Raw genomic sequence first — 22,615 nt, 5'->3', positions numbered from 1 at the left:
GAGCTACAAGATATAGGCTCTGAAACCTTCCTTGTAACTATGGATGTGGAAGCATTATATACAAATATCGACCATCAATAGGGCCTTGCAGCACTGAGACATTTCTTGAGTGGCCGTCCTGAACATGAAATGCCACCCACTGATTTTTTGCTGTCACTAACAGAATGGACTTTGACTAATAACATTTTTGTCTTCCAGGATAAGATCTTTAAACAGACAAAAGGTTGTGCTATGGGGGCATGTTACAGCCCTTCCTGCCCAGGTTTGTACCTGGGCAAATGGGAGGAGGATTTTGTTTTGAACAAAGAAAAAAATGTGTTTCACAAGTTTATTATCTGGTGGGGGCGCTATATTGATGATATATGTCTTTTTTGGTCTGGCTTGGAAACAGAGTTGATTGAATTTCATGGTTATCTGAATAGCATTAATCCAAACATCAAGTTGTCTTTAGAATATAGCAAAGTGTGTATTAATTTTCTTGATTTGACAATTTCAAAAGATAACCAAGGAACCTTGCATACATCAGTGTATAGAAAACCGACAGACAGAAACACAATTTTACATGCCAAGAGTTTCCATCCAAATTGGCTTAAAGTGAATGTCCCATATGGACAGTTTCAGAGAGTGAAGAGGATCTGTGACCAAGATCATGTTTTTGAAAGTAAATCACTAGAGATGATGTCACGATTTAAGGAAAGGGGATATAGAAGCTCTACTCTCCAAAAAGCTTACACCAGAGCCAAACATGTAGATAGGGCATCATTACTACAAAGGAATACACTGAAACTAACAAAAGAGAGGTCTGTTTTTGTCACTACATACAGTACAGAGGCTGAACAGATAAGGCAAATCATACAAAAAAACTGGGGAATTATTGAAAGTGATGAGGTATTAAGTCAGGTCTTTCCTGAACCACCTCTCATTAGTTTTAGAAGATGTCCAACCCTACAAGATAGACTGGTTCACAGTTATCTTAAACCAGAAGTAAAACAAACATGGTTAGGCCCTAGGCCCATAGGTTCTTACAAATGCCATCACTGCAACCATTGTGCTAATGTAAGACAAACCAAAATTTTTCATGATGTTGGTTCTCAAAAGGAATTTACTATTAACCATTTTATAAACTGCCAAACCACCTTTGTCATTTATAGATTGGAATGTCCTATGTGTGAAGTCTTTTATGTAGGAAGAACCAAGCGGCGTTTATTGGACAGACTGGCTGAACACAAATACGCAATTCGCACAGGTAACACCAACTATCCCATGGCAAGACACTATATGGAACATCACAATAGTGACCAATCCACCTTACAGGTCTGTGGGATTGACCACATCCCTTTGTCCCTAAGAAAAGGCAATAGGCAAAGGCAGCTGAATCAACGGGAAGCTTTCTGGATATATCGCCTGCAGGCTACTAAATATCCAGGCTTGAATGAGGAACTTGACCTTAGTGTATATCTTTGATGTTCTGTTGTCCTATGGTGGTTTGAAATTTGTATACTATGCTTGTATTTTAACTTGTATTGGTCACCGTGTTGGGTACTGGTATGTTCCTTTCATGAAGTCAGTTTTTGTGTGTACTCAATTGATTTGGTAAGAAGTGGAAATGATGACATCTGCTGTCTCTTGTGTGTACTAATAATTAGCCTCAGCACCGCAGTTGACAGATGGAGACTTCTGATTGGTGGACTGTTAGTTCATAAGAAACTTTGTTTGTTTGAGATCTGTTTAACTCCCAGAAGAAGGCATGTAGCCGAAACGCGTTGGAGTTTTTTAGAAGGTTAATGTGACCAAGCCATAATAATAAAGGCTTTTTAACTTTTGCAATTGAGAGTGCCTTGGAGTTCCTTTTTCCTTTTTGATTTGTCGCAGTACAGTCTGTCGGCGTGCCACGGGTCTCTTTCAGCGCTCCAGATGATGATGAGATGTCGATCGCTGCATCACAAGGTGGGCGTGAGTCCTTGGGAAGTGAGGATTTGGCTGTGCTGCCGCCTTCGGGTGTGCCAGCATTGTCCGAGTCTGATCCTGAGCTGACGGCCATGTTTTCCCGGGCAGCCGCGGCCATTGGCCTCGAGTGGTCTCCGCCACCCGGTCCAGTGCGCTCACGGCTGGACGATTGGTTTTTGGGTGCGGCCGCTGATCCCTGTCAGCGTCCAACCCCAATGCCATTCTTCCCGGACTTGCATGAGGAGATCACGAGGTCCTGGAAGGCACCCCTATCTTCCCGTGATCGCTCAGCGACCTCCTCCGCCTTGCCTCCTCTCGATCAGGCGGCTGCCAAAGGGTACACTGGGGTCCCCCAGGTTGAACGCTCTGTTGACATGCAACTATGTCCGCAGAGTGCTTCTTCCCGTGGCGACCCTAAGCACCCCTCCAAGCCCTGTAGGTTCTCCTCCACCCTTGTGGCAAAGGCCTACAGAGATGCGGGGCTGGCATACCTCCGCACTGCATGCCATGGCCACTCTGCAGGTCTACCAGGCCCAGATGCTCAGGGACATGCACGAGGGGAGGACTGACCCAGGGCTCTTTGATGAGCTGCATGCCGCCACCGACCTTGCTCTCCGAGCGACGAAGGTGACCACACGCTCCCTGGGTCAGGTGATGTCCACATGTGTGGTCCAGGAGCGACATCTTTAGCTCAACTTGGCCGATATGCGGGTTCCTCGACACCCCCGTATCCCAGGCTGGCCTCTTCGGCGGTGCAGTCGAGGACTTTGCCCAGTAGTTCTCGACTGCTCAGAAGCAGACTGAGGCTTTAAAACATGTCCTGCCCCGACGGCCCGCTGTTGCCTCCACCCAGCCATCGGCACAGGTGCCTCAGTCCGCTTGCCGCCGAGGGTGCCCTACCACGGCTCCAGCAGCAGCCTTCACCCGTTGTGGAGGAAGCCGCAGGAAGGCGCCCCGGCACGGACGCACTGGTGCACAGCTGGCCGCGGGGCCTCCACAAGTATGCATTTCCCCCAGTGAGCCTTCTTATGCAGACTTTGCGCAAGATCAGGGAGGACGAGGAGCAGGTCATTTTGGTTGCCTCGTATTGGCACAACCGCACCTGTTTCCCAGAACTAGTACTCCTCGAGATAGCACCTCCCTGGCCAATTCCTCTGAGGAAGGACCTACTTTCTCAGGGACGGGGCACCCTATGGCACCCTCGTCCCGATCTTTGGAACCTCCACGTGTGGCTCCTGGATGGGACGAGGCAGGTTTGAGTACCCTACCACCAGCGGTGGTGGCTACCATCACTTCCGCTAGAGCATCGTCCACGAGACATGCCTATGCGTTGAAGTCTTCGTCACCTGGTGCTCTTCTAAACATCAAGAACCTACGAAATGCCTGATCAGTGTTGTGCTTTCCTTCCTGCAAGAAGGGTTGGAGCGAAGGCTGTCTCCCTCCACCCTGAAAGTGTATGTTGCCGCCATTGCCGCACATCATGACACAGATGAAGGTAAGTCCGTTGGAAAGCACGACCTGATCATCAGGTTCCTGAGAGGAGCGAGGAGACTGAATCCTCCTCGCCCTCCTCTCGTACCCTCTTGGGACCTCACAGTGGTACTAACTGCCCTGCTGAGTGCTCCCTTTGAGCCTCTGCAATCAGTGGAGCTTAAGTTCCTGTCAATGAAGACAGCGCTCCTGGTTGCATTGGCCTCCATCAAGAGGGCAGGGGACCTGCAGGCATTTTCGGTTGACGAAGCGTGCCTGGAATTCGGGCCGGCTAACTCTCACGTGATCCTGAGACCCCGGCCTGAATATGTGCCCAAGGTTCCCACCACACCCTTTCAAGACCTGGTGGTGAACCTGCAAGCACTGCCCTTGGAGAAAGCAGACCCAGCCTTGGCACTGCTCTGTCCAGTACGTGCCCTTCGTGCTTACGTAGACAGAACGCAGTGTTTCAGGACCTCAGACCAGCTCTTTGTCTGTCATGGTGGGAAGCTGAAGGGAAAGGCTCTCTCCAAGCAAAGGTTGTCTCACTTGATAGTGGAAGCCATTGCTTTGGCATACCAGCAGCAAGGTCGACCTTGCCCCCTTGGTGTGACGGCCCACTCCACACGGAGTGTGGCACCCTCTTGGGCTCTAGCGCATGGCACCTCGCTAACAGACATCTGCAGAGCTGCAGGCTGGGCGACACCTAACACATTCGCGAGATTCTACAATCTCCGAGTGGAGTCAGTTTCTTCTCATATACTCGCTTCAACTAGCCGGTACTAGATTCTGCTCAGGGGTCTTCGCTTGCTCGCCATTCCTCTCCACGGACGGGATACGTGCGATATTCCTCAGGTGAGCCTAATAAGCCCTGAGTCTCCTCCAGCACTGTCGACGTCAACGCCAGAGTTATGCCACTGGCAGCTTTCACGCTTGGCTAGGTGCCTCCAAGTGCATGGTTCCACCTCTGGGCGACCCCCACATGTGTATTTCCACTGTAAGCCTCTCTGAGCATGTGTCTTTCCCTTGGCAAGCCACCTTGCCACCCCTGGGGTTGAAATATTACACCTGCGGCTGGACACCCCAGTGATTCTCCATATGCAGCCTTTCGAGGTCATATGTGTATTCCAAGTCCCCCCCTTCGGGCTGGGCATGATTGCATATTTCCACTGATATATGCTTCCCAGTGTACCTTGGTATTCCTGTGTTAAGTACGAGTCCTTCGTCTGTGCCAGTCTCACGACAGGGAGCTCAGACTTACGCAGGGCACTGGAAGACAGCCGAGGTGGCGTGATTAGACTGGGAACCCCATTCATCGTCACTGACGTAACTCGTAGTGACCATGAAAGGGAACGTCTCGGTTACGTATGTAACCCTCGTTCCCTGCCACTTCCGCTGTACCGCTGGAATGCCTGAGTTCAGTGTCGGCTCCTCAGCGAAGAGATATCTGCATGTTGCCGGCATACTTCCTTATATACCCACAGGGTGGGGCGGAGTTACGCTATGCAAATTCCGCAGACCCATGGCATTTCATTGCCATTGGCTTGTTTTATATACTCAAAGATGATAGTGCAGAGCCCGCCAGAAGGGGTGGGAATCTATAAACATATAAAAGCAGCTCATTTTACAATAAAATTCTGATTTTATTCTTCACAGAATACTCATGTTGGATCTTCGGGGGATCCAACATGGCGGCTAGCTAGATAGACGTACGACTCAACGCTCCTACCATAAACAGCCAGATTTCTAAGGTTTATAAAACTCTTAAAGACACTTAGCTGACTGAGTATTACCCAAGTTTAACCGCGATCACAAAGAGTGTTAATTCATCATGGCAAATCGAAGAACCACAAAGAAATAAAACTGAGGAAACTCGTGGCGGGAACGAAGCTAGTGTTAAGCCAGTGGGTGCTGTTAGCGTGAACAATGAAGAGGATAGTGAGGTAATGAAGGCTATCGTTGACATGAAGATCTTTTATTCTTCCAAATTCGAAGGCGTCCTGAATGCTATTTAAGAAATAAAAAAATTACATTTCCGAATTTGGTGGCAGAATATCAGAAGCAAATTAGTGAAACTATCGAAACCGAATTAGTGAAACTGAGGATAATGTGGAAAAGTTACAGAAGACAGTAAACGTTCTGGAATGTCGAATTGCACTACTCACCTCGGATTTGGATGACTTAGAGAACCGCAACCATCGCTACAATCTCCGTTTAGTCAACCTGCCTGAAAAAGTGGAAGGGAAGGATATGGCAAACTTTTTGGAAAAGTGGCTTTTTGATGTGGTCAGAGCATCTACCTTTCCAAGTTCAATAGTCATTGAAAGAGCACACAGAATCGGCAGGCCCCCAACAAAGCCGCAGCAGTTTCTGCGAATCCTGATTATGAAATTCCACAACTTCCGCAACTGACAGAGAGTGATTCAAGTTGCCAGGGAGATGGGAACAGTGAAGTATGAGGAACACAAAGTGATGTTTTTCCCAGACTTCTCAGTAGCGGTGAGGAAACAACGAAAGGAATTCGATGATGTGAAGAAGGGTCTCCATACACTGAACATTTCATGCAGATTTGTGTATCCAGCCAAACTGAGCTTGCTGTATAAGGGAGAGTGGAGGATTTGCGAGACGACAGGAGATGTACAGAAATGCATACAGGAATTCTGAGAAGTGCCGGGATGCAACAAAGAGATTCTAGAATTTGACTGAAACGTTATGCAGTTTTATTTCTCAATGCTGATATCATAATCAAGGTAATTCTCTATTGGTTTAACTGGGATATGTAAACTGACAGTTATCTTATCAGCCTGTTAAAGTTAAGACAACATATTTAAATGTAACTCGATCTGAGACTGAAGCAGTTCAACAAATATTTGAAGAGAGCTAATCTACTCACTATGTTTAAAGGCTGTTTGTGGATAGCCTGGCTCCGCCCTCCTACGTACTTCTGCTCAATTTTAATTTTCCTTCAGTTCTCCGTCTGGGTTTGTGGTATATTCTTGGGTTTCCTGCGGCCAATTTTTTGGCGGTCCAATCAGCGAACAGAGGGAGTGAAAGAATAAGAAAATTGGAACAAGATATATACACAGATCAGTCAAATTCGAATCCTCTTAAGCAGGAACTGCTCATTTTAAGAGCACAGTATAATTAACTTCCTGCAGCAAAAGCTGAAGCCAGCTTAATCCGTCTCAAGCAAACATTTTATGAATAAGGAGAGAAGTCAGGCAGTAACAAGCCAGATGAGGAAGAGCATTTTCAACCCTCAACATACTACTTGTCTGGCCTTAAAATGTCACGAGATACACACAAACAGGTAAGATCCAAGTGCATTTATTAGGGTAATTCGTAATCGTAAATCCAGTCCAGGCAAGGGTCAAAATCCAAATAAGGCAATCCAAAAACAAGAAACAAACGAGAACAAGCAAAAACAGACATCCAGAAGTGTGTAACAATCTACAAGGACTCCATGAAAAACACTGACACAGACAGGGTATATGTACACAGACACTAACAAGGTGAGGGGAAACAGCTGCGCGCAATGAATCAATGATAACACAGAATAGGATGATGGGAAATGTAGTGAATGACACTGTGGGGGAAGAGGACCTCTAGTGGCTATCTGGGGAACACAAACCAGACACTGTGACATAAAATTTACAATACAGAATTTGTATCGCTTTCGCATAGCCACGCGAAGCGGAATTATCCCGACAACGCTTGATCTGTAGACAGGTAAAGGGAGGGGAGGGAGGCCTTCACAGGAAAGATACTAGTTGACATTTCAGGACTGCGCTGTCGACTGCGCTGCCATACAACTTCACCTGCTGGAGAGGAGAAGTAGGTGGTGTACCTTTGCCTAATTTCCAGTGCTTCCCTAGAGGCATTGTTGCTGCCTGCTCGCTGGATGGGCTGCATGGCAAACTGTGGCTCTGATGGCAGGGGGGCACAACTTCCTTCCTCTTCATCAGCATCCTCATAGTGTTGGAAATTGTGAAGGATGCAAGTGGCCTTCACCACTGAGACACCAAGCACTCTGTGGTAGAGTCTCCATTGGGCAGCAAGTATCCCAAATGTGCACTTCACCATCCGCCTTACACGGCAAAGACGGTTATTAAACACACACTTCTCTCTGTCGAGGTGTTTTCCTAGGTAGGGTGGCAGAAGGTGCCTCTTCAGAGGAAAAGTCTCATCACCCACAAACACATGTGGCACAGGCTGGAGGTCTTCTGCTCCTGGTAAAGGTCCATCCTCTGGCAGGTCGAGGGTCCCCTGGTGGAGGGCCTTGCCAAAGTCGGATGCACAGAAGTTCAGGCTACTCAGTTCAACTGATTTTTTTATTTATTATATTTTTATTTTTATTCAATGTTAGCCAGTTGGCAGCTTGAGTTCTAGAGTTCTTTGAAACGTTGTTCTTCAGTAAAGTTATTAACATAAAAAAAGGTAGGTCGTAAATCTTTATTTACTGCTGGATCACATTTGGCTATATAGCCTAATATTCTCTACAGCATGCTTATGCTTCTCTGTAATGGACAGTCTGTATTAATATTTGTGGGCATAATTGTCGGTGGTGGTAGTTATGTTTGAGGCCTATAATAAAAGTTTACCTCTTAGTAGCGTGTGTATGTCTGTGCGTGTAGCAGAGACAGTACGCATCAGAGAGAGCTTAAAGTGATATTGATGTTGGTCTCGGGTTGGGTCGAAAATTTGCAGACGTTGTCGGGCTGGGGCTGGGTTAGGGCTTGAACACCACGGGCCAGGGCCGGGTTAGGGCTGGACTTTTTGGCCCGTGCAGGGCTCTAATTCAGCCTAAAAAAATCACTTAAAATAAATCGGGAATAGCCTACTTTCGACTATGCACTTATACCTCAGACAAATGCAGAGACGATCTTCTGAACTGATGGCCTCCCGGTAGTTTATGTCTCTCTTCGAAATAGAAGGTTCAATTTTCCGGAACAACCCTTCAAACTGTGTCCTGCCTCTCCGGAAATGCTCCTTGAACCGGTGTAACAACTGAGACAATCAGACACATAACTATTTGTTACATTTAACAAATAAGCTTCAAAGCCCACTCTTAGGAATGACACATCCCCCCCAAAAGAGACAAGAGAGCAGGAAAGGTTTCAGTCGCCAGGGCAATGATCAGATAAGATGTCTTTATTGCTGTGAAAAATGTGATCATGTGGTCAGGACCTAGGCCATAGGAAAGACCTACAGACCTTACAATAGACTTTCCTGCATTCATTTATTGACAAACTGATCTATAAATGAACATGCATCCCAGAACATTTTGTGAATGATTTACTGTCTTGTGTACTATTATGTCTTTGATACTACAGTATGTATTTTATAATACAACCAACGGTCAATGTAACCCCACCTGTATAGTGTCTACTATCTAATTAATCCTCATTTAATGACTCACACTTTAGTGTACATCACCTTCTCTTAGAATGCAGTGTGTGTTTGTTATATCTATCTGAGTATAAATTAACACAAACAGCAAGGCCCATGTCTAACCACAATTGAGATCATAAATCTTCCCAACAGAGGAATCTCCCGCTTGGAAATTCCCCCTTTCTTATTGGTCGAGCCAACCCTGAAAGGTGGGACCTTTCTCAGGCTTTAAATGGTCTCTACACAAGCCCTTCCCTCTCTTGGCCTTCTCTTGTACGTTCGGATTGCTGTCCTGCGGGGCTGCACCAGGCCCCAGACCCCAGGGCAGCAGGCATTGACTCACAACCAGCCATGTGCTCATTCACGAGAGCGAGGACTCTCTCAACCACAACAGATTCAAGGACAACCTCAGGAGTTTGGCACAACATCTTCATTGCAGTGCAGAAGAAGTCCACCGCAACTCCTACCATCAACTCTTCCGACTTCCTCCCTTCTCCTGTTTGCTCTGCGTGTCTTCTCTGGCCCAGGGCCGGCAGGCCACAATCTGCGCTACAGCCATGGGAACAGAGTCAAACCATCCATGCAAGTTCTTCACAGTTTCTTCAGTCAACGGCGAAGAAATCGATTGAGACTCATGGGACCATAAAAATCTTTCTTCAGGAACTTCACGATATGTTTCACTGCAAAGGCCATGCAAGTATACATTTAATGAGGTGCTCTGAAAATGATAAGGTGATGGTTCTTTTCATGTTCAATGAATCTTTTCCATAGTTCCATTTCCTGCTTCCGGTTTCATTCTGTCACTCACCATTTTACCTATGCATGTATGTATGTTTGTTTAGATTAGTTATGTTTGTGATTTAGTTAATAAAACTTGTGCACAATATGTATTTGGTTCTGATTCTCTGCTTGTAACAAGGTTTACTTCACGATTTAGATTTTGACTACAGGCTCTTAGTAGTACTGTACAGTAAGATAGACATTTCCCTCCCTCGGAAAATAATATTTCTTAGAATTAATAAACAATTAACGCTGAGTGTTCATGGGACGAACAGGTGGGTTGATTGTAATATAAATTTTACTACAGTAAGTTAATTCTGTTAACTGATCCAAATATTCATAATCAATTATAACAAGTTATGATTGATTATTAATATTTCTTTAGAGCTAATTTGCCACACCAGCTACCGTCCAACTTTAGTTCTTGGAACAAACGATGGTACTTGCCAAGATGTTTTCTCACTCTCAAATCTCATGAACCCACATAGACTGGTGTGTCCGTCCTCTCTGGTTCAGCCACCCCTTCATCCAAAGCAAGGGCCAGAGCAAGTATTCTACATTGTGTCGACATTTTTAGTATGAAACAAATTATCTGCCAAATCAGTTACAAGTAAACTGTGCCGCGGATATTCTGTATCATAGCAACGAAGCGTCCCAACTGAAAAAAACGCTGTGCTGGCAAACAGCGAAAAAACGCTGTGCTGGCAAACCTTAAAAAGTTAAATAATAAACACCTTCACATTGCACTTGAATAAAGGTGTAATCTGCCGGTTGTCCTGCAGGAACTCTGTCTTCTAACAATGCACTTAGGCATTTACGATTACTCCAGAGCACTCCTAGATTTACAATTATTTTCAAGTGCTACTTAAATTACGATGATTTTGGGAAACATACCATAATATTAAGATTAGTCGTATGATCTGTTTTACGATCTTCTTAGGCTTATGATGCTTTTAGGAAACGCAACCCTGTTCAGTTCCGGCTGTTGGAGCAGATGTTGAAATTGCAAGCTGTGGGCCCGTTCAAGTTCATGCCCCCCTTGCAATTGACCGCTGTTAAAGCGAACAAAATAAAAAACAAAAATACTCAACAAAAGAGCACTTTTCCTCTACCACTACGCAAATGCAGTGCAACGTCCCCTGAAATTATCCAACCCATAGCCAGCCGGGCCGAGTCATGGAAAGCCATCCCTGGCTCTTGGATGAGCACGGAGAAACGGCTGCATATCAACTGCCTAGAAATGTTGGCGGTTTCGCTGGTCCTCCAAACCTTCCTATACCTGGCAGGTCACCATGTCTTAGTCCGATCGGACAACACAACTGCACTATGTACAGTGACGTGACATAACTGCCAGTTTCAAACTGTGCTTTTGCGCTATGGCTGGTGCTGAGCCAAAGACGGACGCGCTGGACGATGGTATCATCTATCGGCCCAACCCTAATCCCCAGATGTTTCGAATGATCTGGAGCGTTTTTGGGAGAGCAGAAGTCGACCTCTTCACCTCCAAAGACAACTCTCACTGCCCAATATTCTTCTCGAAAAGCAGGGATATGCTGGTCCACAAATGGCCTATAGCCACATTTTTTATGCTTTTGCCCCAGTCGAGCTCCTCCCTCAGGTCATCAAAAGGATCAGGGAAGGCAGACATGTAGTCCTTCTAGTCCCATACACAAAATATATATATTTGAAATATATTTCTTTTGTGTATGGGGCGGCCCCTCTCTGGCGGACCCAACCTTGGTTCCCCGAGTTGATTCAGCTGCTCACAGCAGCCCCATGGCAAATAACCCTGTGGAAAGACCCCCTATCCCAGGCAAACAGGATGATTTGGCACCCCTGTCCCAAACGATGGGCCCTCCATGTGTGGCCCCTTGACGGGAGCTTACGGACCTTCCAGCGAGAGTCCTAAACACTATTTTTGAGGCTAGAGCCCCATCCACGAGACGCCTCTATGCCCTGAAGTAGTCTGTGTTCTCCAGCTGGTGCTCAGCCCGAAACCAGGACCCTGCGTTATGCAAAGTACCACTGGTACTTTCATTTCAAGAGCTACTGGATGCGGGCCGTACTCCATCCACGCTCAAAGTCTATGTGGCGGTTGCTGCAGCTTGTGTAAAGCCCTACCGTGATTGGTTGTGATTGGTTCTTTTTTTCTTTTTTTTTTACAACATCCTGCTGTGTGAAATGTGTTCTGACTGAAAACTACATCAGTGATGACCTACAGCCAATGAGAGAGCAAGATACGGGGCAGCGGGATGTTCAGGGAGGAGTTATAGACCGGAAATATAAGTGTTTTAATAGATATATTTAAAATAATATCAAACAGAAACAAAGCAAAAACATTTGCTTGACAAGCAGCAACAGCAGCACATTGCAAAATTATTTATTTACCCACACTCTCCTAGCATAACACACGAACCTTGCTCCCCACGTCTCCCCATCCATTTCTTCTTGCATAATCAGTTTTTTTTTTTTTTGATTCTTTTTCTCCTTTTGCTGCAAATCAGCGCACAGTTCATTTGGATCGCAAGCTTCTTGTGGGTTATCATTTTTAATATCAATTTCAGTCTAGCGCAAGAAGTCTGGTCTCACGCACGTGATCTTGCGTTATTTCCTTATCACTTCTCGCGTGTATTTGGTTGTGAAACGTAGTTTGCGGACCAGACAGTAGTTGTTGGCGACTCTTTCTTTTAAGTCATGCAATGTGAAACCCTTTGTTGCCAATCCAGCGTGCAGTGTCAACTCAGCAGTGACTGATGCTACCCCAGATAGGCAGTGTGAAAAGAACAGCGACCTGACTACTTTGAAAATCGTGCAGTGTGGACTCGGCATAAGAGTATGGGGTCTCTGCGGAAAAAAAATGGGTGTTTCTAAATTATTGGGTGTTTTCAAACTGGTACTGGTGGGTGTTTATAAATCATGCAATGATAATGGTGCCCTTCACCCAACCCCACACCTAAACCCTAACCTATCTGTGACTTGGGCAAATCAGGTAATGCGGTCAAAAACGTGCCTGTGTTTATGGCCTTGCCCACTGATCTGGTAACTCCTATTACTCTCCTGCAGAGACCTATACTATTGGTATTGTATACCAATATCATATGTAACTTTAGAGACGGTCTCTAAATGTGTGAATGTCCAATGTCAAGCCAACTTTATGCCAGTATATCACTGGGAAACGCTCAGCATTAAACTTTGTGCATTAAGTTCATATTCTGAGTCCATCTGCTTGCATGCTAGTCTTTTATGTCACTGTATTAGTCCATTAAGCTAAGTTAAGCATTTTATATCTCCAGCAGGGGAATAATAAAGTATTGAAGGAGACCCTAGTAGCCTACTGCATGCAGCACATCGCCGCAATATAAAGTTAAGGCAACTAAATAAATAAGAGAAATATATGTCAACCTCAAATGTAACATTGGATCGGTGTTGTAACATTATAATCTCGTTCATGGTAGAGAAAGATGCATGTAGGCTACACAGGAAAAGTAACCGTGAAGACACTGAATTTAACATAAAACAGCCGTCATTATAATAATCAAATACACTTACATTGCTGTAAATGAGTTTTATATATACTGACCCAGATAATTATTTTCATTTTATGAATGAATGGCTTGTTCTTACTGTTGCTGGTCATCGTCAACAACACGCGCTTTTGCACCACTTGCTGGTGAGGTCGACTTACAGCATATGGAGAGTATGCTCGGCAATCTACTGCTTTTCCTGCAGTTCCTAGATGTCAATGCTGAATTTACTGTCGAATTTGAACCACTGAATTTGTGGAAACTAATTTGCAAGGCGAAATAAAATGGATCGAAAATTGCCTGTTGAATATTATTGGTTGTATTTTTAAACAGTTTGAATATTTTGGAAGTGAAATATGAAAGGGGAATATGGATTATTGCATTTTTAATAATGAAACTGTGTTTGAAATGTTTTGAATTTAAATATTCAAAGCTTAAATATTCAACCATGTTGAATTTCAGCCCATAAAAATGCAAGCCCTAAAAATATAATGCATTAAAATGCAAGCATGGTTAATGCAATGCCTTTTTTTTTTTTTTTAAGTAGTGCATTTCAACTGGCTTTTTTGTTTCAAAAACATTTGGCACTATTTTACTTCCATTGGCCCTGATCCTATTGCAACAGGTGCTGAAAGAGTTTCTATTAATCAATCACAGCAGTCTTTAAATTATTTGGAAGTGAAAGAGAGAATGTGAAGCAGGCTTACCAAAATAAACTGGAGGACATTATACAACATCTGAAAACCTCCTCCTGTTGCCTTGATATTGTCATGATTCCTGTCTTGTGTTCCCCTTGTCTTGTGTGGACTTGTTATTTCCTGTTCTGTGCCATGTTTTGTAGTCCTTTGTAGTTTTTCTTGTTTATTAGTCTTCCCAGGTGTTTCTAATTAGCCACATCCCCTTGTTATCTTGTTTAGCTGGTTTGTCCCTGTGTATTTATAGCCCTTGTGTTTCACTTGTTACTTTGTCAGTTGTTGTACGTGTAATGGTTGCCTCTGTGATTCCCCTGGTTGTGTTCCTTGATTTTTGAGTTCTGTGTTCCCTGTTTCTTGTTACTTTATTAAATAACCCTGCATTTTGTGATGGCAAAATGAGGCTTCCTGAACCACTGAGACCTCGCAGCCCATTGCTTCAGCCAAAGGTTCATTACTCGAAGCTTCATTCAGCATTGCTCACTAGTGACACCTAGCTACTGTGCAAAGAAGTAGCAGACAAATTAATTCATTCTGAACCAGTGCCCCCCCCCCCATTTTATAAAAATATATTTTTTATAAAAAAAATATATTTTATAAAATGTTTTTATAAATACAAATATTAGTTTATTTTGTACTCACTGTTAATGTCTGTAACCTTTCATTTGCAATAATAAAAAGAAATGAGCAAACATGTGTCCATTACCTGTGTATAGTATAAAATATGTATCTTTCTCTGTCAGAACTTACTTGTGCAGAGTCACACACATAGTTAATTATTCATAAATTGTTTGGATAGTGACAGTATGAACAACAGCAGTGACACTGTGTTGAGTGCAGTGCTTATGTTGGAGGGAGTATAATAAAGTAAACTGCAACAGAATAGTCTGGAAGGAAAGATTACAATAGATTTTTATTGAGAAACAGAATTATTTCAAGTGTGTTGGGGTTTAGACAATTTCTCTTCTCGGACAAAATCTCTCCAGCCTTGGAAAAGATCCTTTCACAAGGAACAGAAAATAAAGGGGAACATAAAAATGCCAGTGCCAGCTGGTATAAATGAGGATACTGATGCTTCTGTTGAGCCCAGACAGGGGTGGATTCCCTCTTTCTTGCTGGCTCCATTACCAGGAAAAAGGAACAAATCCAAAAGGGGAAACCAATTAAAAAAGCAGTCCAGTCCAGATCCAAAAATCCAGAGCAATCCAAATAATCTTATCTAATTAATATAACAAGACTATAATATATCTACAATTAATAATAACAATATACTATAACTATTCTACTGATAATGTAATAATATACAGCCCTAACATATATATGACACAATAATGACAATGATAGTTATCTAACTCTCTGACTCTCTGACACTACAACTGCTTCTACTATTCCTGACAACACCCACAAGGTGGCGCGAGTTTCGAACCACCTTTTATCTGGAAGCGACACTCAGACCGAACCGATGACGTATCCACACAAACCGAGGCCTTGTTTGTCATTAGTCACATGATTTTCACGTTAACAACACAAGCCTCGAATTGCGGCTTCATCTGGCACGCCCATTTTTTCTCGACACAAGCTCCGACGCCTCGGTTCAAATGTCACATCACTACTTGCATTTAGATCCTCGTCTTCGCCTGCCTTCCTCAGCAACATTACAGATATCCTGCCAACCGACCTTTTTAAAAATGTTTCAAACTGTTTGGCCACAGATCTCTTACAGATTGTAAACATGTCTCTTCAAGCAGGTATCTTCCCACAGGCCCTAAAATCTGCAGTAATCAAGCCACTCTTAAAAAAGAACAATCTAGATACGTCACTAATGGACAACTATAGACCGATATCCAACCTTCCATTTTTAGGTAAAATAATTGAAAAAGCGTTTTTTCAACAACTAAACCTTTTTTTGTCCCTAAACAATATTTTTGATGCCTTCCAGTTGGGTTTTCGACCACATTACAGCACTGAGACGGCTCTTGTTAAGGTCTTTAACGACATCCACCTAAACACAGATCGTGGCAAAACTACAGTCCTAGTATTGCTAGATCTCAGCTCTGCTTTTGATACGGTTCTGGTTCCATCCTGGGACCTCTATTGTTCAATATCTACATGCTTCCGCTAGCTAAAGTTATGGAAAACAACAACATCAGCTATCACAGCTATGCGGATGACACGCAAGTCTACATAACTTTGTCACCTGGAGACTACAGGCCAATACAACAACTGGCTAGGTGCATTGAACAAATTAATTATTGGATGTGCCAGAATTTTCTTAAATTAAATGAGGAAAAAACTGAGGTGGTTGTTTTTGGAGCAAAAGACGAACGTTTAAAGTCAGCACTTATCTCCAAACAACAACAATGCTAAAAAACAACTGACAAAGCCAGAAATCGTGGTGTAATTATGGACCCAGACCTGAATTTTAACAATCACGTTAAGGCTGTAACAAAGTCTGCTTACTACCACCTTAAAAATATATCAAGGGTTAAAGGACTTATGTGCCAACAGGATTTGGAAAAACTTGTCCATGCCTTTATTTTCAGTAGACTTGACTACTGTAACAGCATCTTTACAGGCCTCCTGAAAAAATCTATCAGACAGTTGCAGCTGATTCAAAATGCTGCTGCTCGGGTCCTCACAGGGACCAGGAGGATGGATCACATCACTCCGGTTTTGAGGTCTTTACACTGGCTTCCTGTGCCACAAAGAAAGTACTTCTGCTGGTTTACAAATCACTAAACAGCTTAGGACCAAGATACATTTCGGATCTGCTTGTAAGCTATGAACCACCCAGACCTCTCAGATCATCTGGGATAGGTCTGCTTGCTGTCCCCAGAATCAGAACCAAAAACGGGGAAGCAGCATTCAGTTTTTATGCTCCACATATCTGGAACAAACTCCCAGATAACTGTAAGTCCGCAACAACTCTCAGTTCTTTTAAATCAAGACTGGAGGCCTATCTTATTTTTTAGACAGCATTCCAAGGTTTTTTTTTTTTTGTAGTTTTTTTTTTTTAGTTTTTTTTGTAAAGCACCTTAAATTGCACTCTGCTGAAATGTGCTATATAAATAAAGTTACCTTACCTTACCTTATTATTGTAAAAGGCACTTATTACATTACTACTACCTTGTCAGTTATATCACTATTTTTCATATTTTATCACTCTGCGTTTGTCCATTGTTTGATTAGAGTTACATTGAAATAAGTAATGATGACACCACAGCAGCTCCTGAAAATGAACTCCACAGTCTTTCTGCTGGGCATTTAGGAACAGGTTTAAATTTAAACCCTTATAAACTTTTCTCTTCAACAATGTGTGTTTGCTACAGTATAGATCACTGCAAAACCTCATCAAACTACTGTGACAGGTTCATGTGTATCGGCTTATTAAATCTGATAATTCAGTTGAGAAAATATATGATCTGCTTCACTTTATCATTCATGATCTGTTATTGTGTTTCTTCACAGATTGATTTATTTTGGCTGCACCTCCACTTCAACCAGGTGAGTGTTTTTTAACTGTGTGTGATAACTACACCCATCAAAACAATCTTGAGCAAATACCTCTCTAAAACATAAGCAGTTATTAGCTTACTTCTAGAAATGAATGGGATACTTGTTTTAATAGGCACTCTAAAAAATTGGAGAACCACTGAACTAAGGAAAAGGGATATGTAGAATTGCACAAGAGCAACTGCTAAAGAGTGCAATGTCAATACAGCCTGTTACCTTGATTCTAATTTTTCATAAGCTTAATTGAATTGGCCTAGAGATAAACATTATAATGACATTTTTAATAAAGACATACAAATATATTTTATTAAATATATAAAATAGTTACCAAAATTAATGTTGGTAACTGCAGTTTGACTAAAAGTAATGACTAAAAGTTGACAAAAAATTTGACTTTTTCGATGACTGAATGACTTAAAACTAGACTAAAACTATGAAAGACAAAATGACTAAAATGTGACTAAGACCAATAGGCATTTAAACTGGATGTCATTTAAGTTCCCGTTTGTACGGTCACTACGTGTTACGTCAGTGACTGACAAAATTGGGAGTTTCGCTTAGAAGTCTGTCTAAGCCTATCACCTTCGAGTTCTACAAAATGAGCCAATGGCATGGGAAATGCCATGGGTCTGCGGAATTTGCATGGCGCAACTCCGCCCCATGCATGGGTATAAAGGAGGAGCGCTGGCAATCTCGCATTATGTTTTTGCTTTGGAGCCAAAAGTTTTCTTCACTCCCACGAACCATTCTGAATTATCTTCACTCTACGAGGCGAGCGGCTCTCCAGTGTGTTGGTGAAACGGCGGTTTCCAGCAAGATCACATTGCCTGCTGCTGATCTGTGCAGTGATCTGCCGCCAGTGTGTGTGCTTGTCCCTGGGTGCTTCAGCACTCTGCTGAGCTTTATCCTCTCTCTAAAAGAGCTGCACGTGGCACGTCTTTTTCAAGACGGCTTGCCTGTGTGTTTTCTGGACGTAGGCAAGTGATCCATCTGCCTAACGGTCACGAGAGCTGTTTGGCGTGTTTGGCTTAATCACGCTCTGCAGCGCTCATGGATGAGTCATGTTTTTATTGCGGGAACATGACCATCGTGGTGTTTAGATCGAGACTCAATTATCTCCGTGTGGGTAGAGTCCCCTCTGCCACACCCCAATCTATCTCTTCCTCGAGAGGGGATACTTTGGCTGGTGGCCAGGGCAAGCCGTGGAGCTTCCGTGTGAGCCTGGTTCCTCTCGGGGACCCAGTGTTTTCATTTTACGGGGCTCTGGCGGATGATGTCATGTCACTCACAGCATCACAAGGCAGGCTTGATTCCTCTGGAAATTAGCATCTGACTGCGTTGCCTCCTTCTGGAGTGCCAGCGTTAGCCGAGTCAGATCCAGAGCTGATGGCCATGTTTTCCCGGGCAGCTGAAAGCATCCTCTGGAGTGGCGCCGCCCTCCCCCGAGCACTGTAGGCTGGATGTTTGGTTCCTGGGTGCGATGCGTGCATCAGGACGCCACCGGGACGCTGTGCCTCCCATGTCCGGGCCGGTCGTTCCGCTGTGCACTGTACTGACCTCGCTCTACGGGCAACGTAGGTCACTGCGTGATCCCTGGGCCAGGTGATGTCCACATGTGTGGTCCAGGTTGATGTGCAGGAGACTGAGAACTCGTTTTCTTAGCTCCCCCATGTCCCAGGCTGGGTTCTTCGGCGGTGTGGTTGAGGACTGAGCCCAACAGTTTTCGTCCGCCCTGAAGCAGACTGAGGCCCTTCTGCACCTACGGCCAGCCCAGAGTCCTGCAACGGGTCGGGTACCCGCGGGTACCCGCATAAAAGTGGCAAAAACGGGTGGATTGTGACAATCCTAAAATTCACGGGCGGGGATGCGGGCGGATAATTAACTCTTTGCGGGCGGGTAGTAGTGCAGATGAAAAATATGTGCAGTATTTGTAATGTCTAAATTACCATTACACATACGCAACAACGATATGACATTTGACCCATCACGTCACCATCACTGCGACAGTGCGACTTTTGTTGATGCTTCTCGTAGCCTAGTTGGAGCGAGCGTTGCAGGATGGATGAAGTAAAAGTAAAGTTGGCGAGTGGAGTATATAAAATTGTTGACAACGAGTCTTTAAAGGCAAAATCGGATGTGTGGAGAAAGTGTGGTGTGATACGAGATCAGGAAAATAACATCATAAGCGGCTTTGCGGCTTGCAAAACATGCCATAAAGTTTTGGCGTTTGATAGCCGGAAGCTGGGCACGTCTTCTCTTAGGAAGCACGTCGAGTCTTGCAGGAGCACAGCAGGGGTTGCCAGTGCGACAATTGACAGGTACTTTGCCAAAGGCTACAAACCTCCAAAAGGGGAAGACAAGGAGGCGATAACACAATTGGCTGTGCAATTTGTGTGCCGAGACATTAGATCATTTGAGACTGTGTGCGGCGATGGATTTTTGGAACTGGCACAGGGCTAAATTTACACTGGGGCACGAGCTGGCCTTGTGGACGCGCGTCAGCTTCTGCCCGATCCAACTACAGTCTCCCGTAGGATCACTAAATATGCCGAGGATAAAAGACAAGACATAATTCCGGAGCTGAGGGAACAATTGACAGAGAGCAACGGGGCTGTGACGCTGGATTTGTGGACGGATGATTTCCGAAAAATTGGATATCTATGTGTTACAATACATTACATTAAAAGCAACTGGGAACTGCAGGAGCGAGTGCTCTGCACAGCTGAATGGGACAGCAATTTACGTAAAACAGCTGACAATCTCAGGCCAGCCATTGTCCAAGCTCTCCGCAAATTTGGACTGGATGAGTTCTTTCCCAAACTAGTGTACGTAACTGACAGAGGTGCAAACATTGTTGCGGCCCTCCGCACAGCCACGAGATTAAGTTGCACAGCACATATCCTCAACACAGTATTGTATACCACATTTGGGAAACCTGCTGAGGATGATTTGTTTGGCGAAGAGGTATCTGGTCTCATTGAGTCTGCTAAGTCACTTGTGACTTATTTTAAGCAGTCACATCTCCAGAATCGTCTGCAAAAAACACTGAAAGCATCCGTGGATACGCGATGGAACTCGCTTCACACGATGCTGGACTCCATTAGCAGCCAGTACGAGGCCGTCCGTGCTCTTCTGGAGGAACGTGACGAAGAACACCGTTTAAACTGCATAAGCAAGGAGACTTTGCATGACATTGTGAATTTTTTTGCACGATTCAAAGAAGCCACCAAAGCCCAGGAAGCATCCAAAACTCAGACCATTCACTTGACAGCTGTGTGGTTGGAGCGCCTCAGACGTCACCTTCAGCCGTCTTCTACCGACAGTCTGACATTGTCATCGCTTAAAGAAAAATGCCTCAAGATTTTAACTGAGAAATTTGAGCTGCATCTCTTGCACAAGCTGGCAATGTTCTTGCATCCAAAGTTGAAAAGCCTGAAGCTGCTGGCAGACCATGGTGACATTATGGGAGTTCATAACGAAGCACGGCGTCTTGTGAAAGGTAAGCTATTCAATGACAAACTAATAAGCTACTTGATTATTTCAATGGTGGAATGTAACAAAGTACAAATACTTATTTAAAAAAAAAAAGAAAAAAAAGAATGATCAGTTTATGATCAGTTTTTCCACCTGCCAAAACAGGAATTGAAAAAAATCTCCATGTTCATGATACGAGCTCCAGTCCAGTTTACGCGGCTCTCGCATCCGTGTCGTGATCATCTGTTGTCTGCTAAATTTACTTCTTATTTTTATTATTGGTTGATGAAATATTGATTAAAATTAAGATACAATTTAATACAAAATGAAATGAACTTTAAAGAAAGGCTTTGTGATTTCTATTTAGGCTAATGTTAACTTCAAATAGGGGTGTGTCGCGATTTATATTTTTAATATAGGGTGTTTTACAGCCCTATATTTATTAGAATATAGACATTAAGAGAATAAATTGTAATTTAAGTATAATACTTAAAGTATTTAAAATCAGGTACTTTTTACTTAAGTAGCGATTTCATTGTGGTACTTCTACTTCCAACATTGCTTGTCTTTAATAATTTACAATTATTGTTAATGTTTTTTTTTTATATATAAATACATCCATGTGTCTACTTCTTAAATAGAACTCAAGGAGAAACGTGAAGATCTGTTACCAGGCCGCAGAATGTCGGCGGCCCCAGCTGCGAAGAGAGTTCGTTCAACAGTTGATTGTTTGTCAGACGTAGAGGACTCCAGCGGTGACACTGTGCTGCCCGAGGACGAGGTCTCTGCATACATCGAGTTCAAGCCACTCAAGGGGGATCCTTTCGATGTTTTGTTGTGGTGGAAGGAGCATGCGAAAACATTTCCCAACCTGTCAATGATTGCGCGGAATGTTCTCTCCATCCCAGCATCGAGCGCTGCGAGTGAGAGAGACTTTTCCACAGCCGGATTTGTAATTCAAGAACGGAAAACGCAACTTAAACCTGGGACTGTGGACGATATCCTTTTCCTGCACAGTAACCTTAAGGGAAAGTAAATGCATAGGCATAGGCCTATATAGGCTCTTGTTTGTGAGCGACAGGCTCAGCAGGGTTTTTTTTGTCTTGTTCTTTTTTTTTCATCAATAGATCTTTGCGTACAGGCTAGGTTCCATAGCCTATTTAGGTGCCGATTGTGTACTTGAATGGCGCAAAACAAAGCGCACTTTAGTTTAGCCTGTTTCATTAGGCTGTTGCGATGTTGAGAGGTGCGAGTCTGCGAGATAAATAAAGCACTTTAATTGGAATGATTTTAGCGTGTGTGATTTATCGCGGGCACGGGTCGGGTAACGGGCCAAATATTACTGGGTCTGGGCGGGTGCGGATTTAATTTTGATATTATCACGGGTGACGGGTCGGATCTGGTGCTGAACTTTGCGGGTACGGGCGGGGGCGGGTCTCCAAAAATGGACCCGTGCAGGACTCTGGGCCAGCCGTCCAGAACTTGACCACGCCCCCACTTCGGGACGCTATGCATCCCCATGTCTGGGCTCGTCGTTCCGCTTCGCTGCCCCATCGTGGGTACGCCTGTAGTTCCTTGACCCTGCTGGTTCATTTCTTGAGAGCTTGGCTTCCCAGCCTGTTCCGCTGGCTTGCGCGAACGACCAGGTTCGGCTGTGCGATTCAGTTTGCACGGTCTCCTCCCCGCTTCCAGGGAAGTCCGCTATACCATGGTAGGTGGCTTCGCCCCTGTCATGCATGCGGAGGTCGCCACCTTACTGGTGAAGGGTGTGATCGAGGCCTTCCCTCCAGCCAAGATGAAGTCCGGCTTCTACAGCCTCTACTT

General features: G+C 44.2%; 1 protein-coding gene across 2 annotated transcripts in view; it reads left to right on the top strand.

Moving 5' to 3' along the window:
* The window catches only part of LOC308687259 (globoside alpha-1,3-N-acetylgalactosaminyltransferase 1-like), a 63,822-nt gene that overhangs the window by 16,134 nt on the left and 25,073 nt on the right, over nucleotides 1–22,615 (top strand). For both annotated transcript variants that reach the window (XM_081359640.1, XM_081359639.1), the window contains exon 2: nucleotides 17,273–17,308. In XM_081359640.1, coding sequence (XP_081215766.1) covers nucleotides 17,273–17,308 — 36 coding nt within the window. The remainder of the gene's footprint in view (nucleotides 1–17,272; nucleotides 17,309–22,615) is intronic.

This window comes from Scardinius erythrophthalmus (genome assembly GCF_964197995.2).
Source record: "Scardinius erythrophthalmus genome assembly, chromosome: 2".
Taxonomy (NCBI): domain Eukaryota; kingdom Metazoa; phylum Chordata; class Actinopteri; order Cypriniformes; family Leuciscidae; genus Scardinius; species Scardinius erythrophthalmus.
This window is presented reverse-complemented; position numbering and strand designations above follow the sequence as displayed.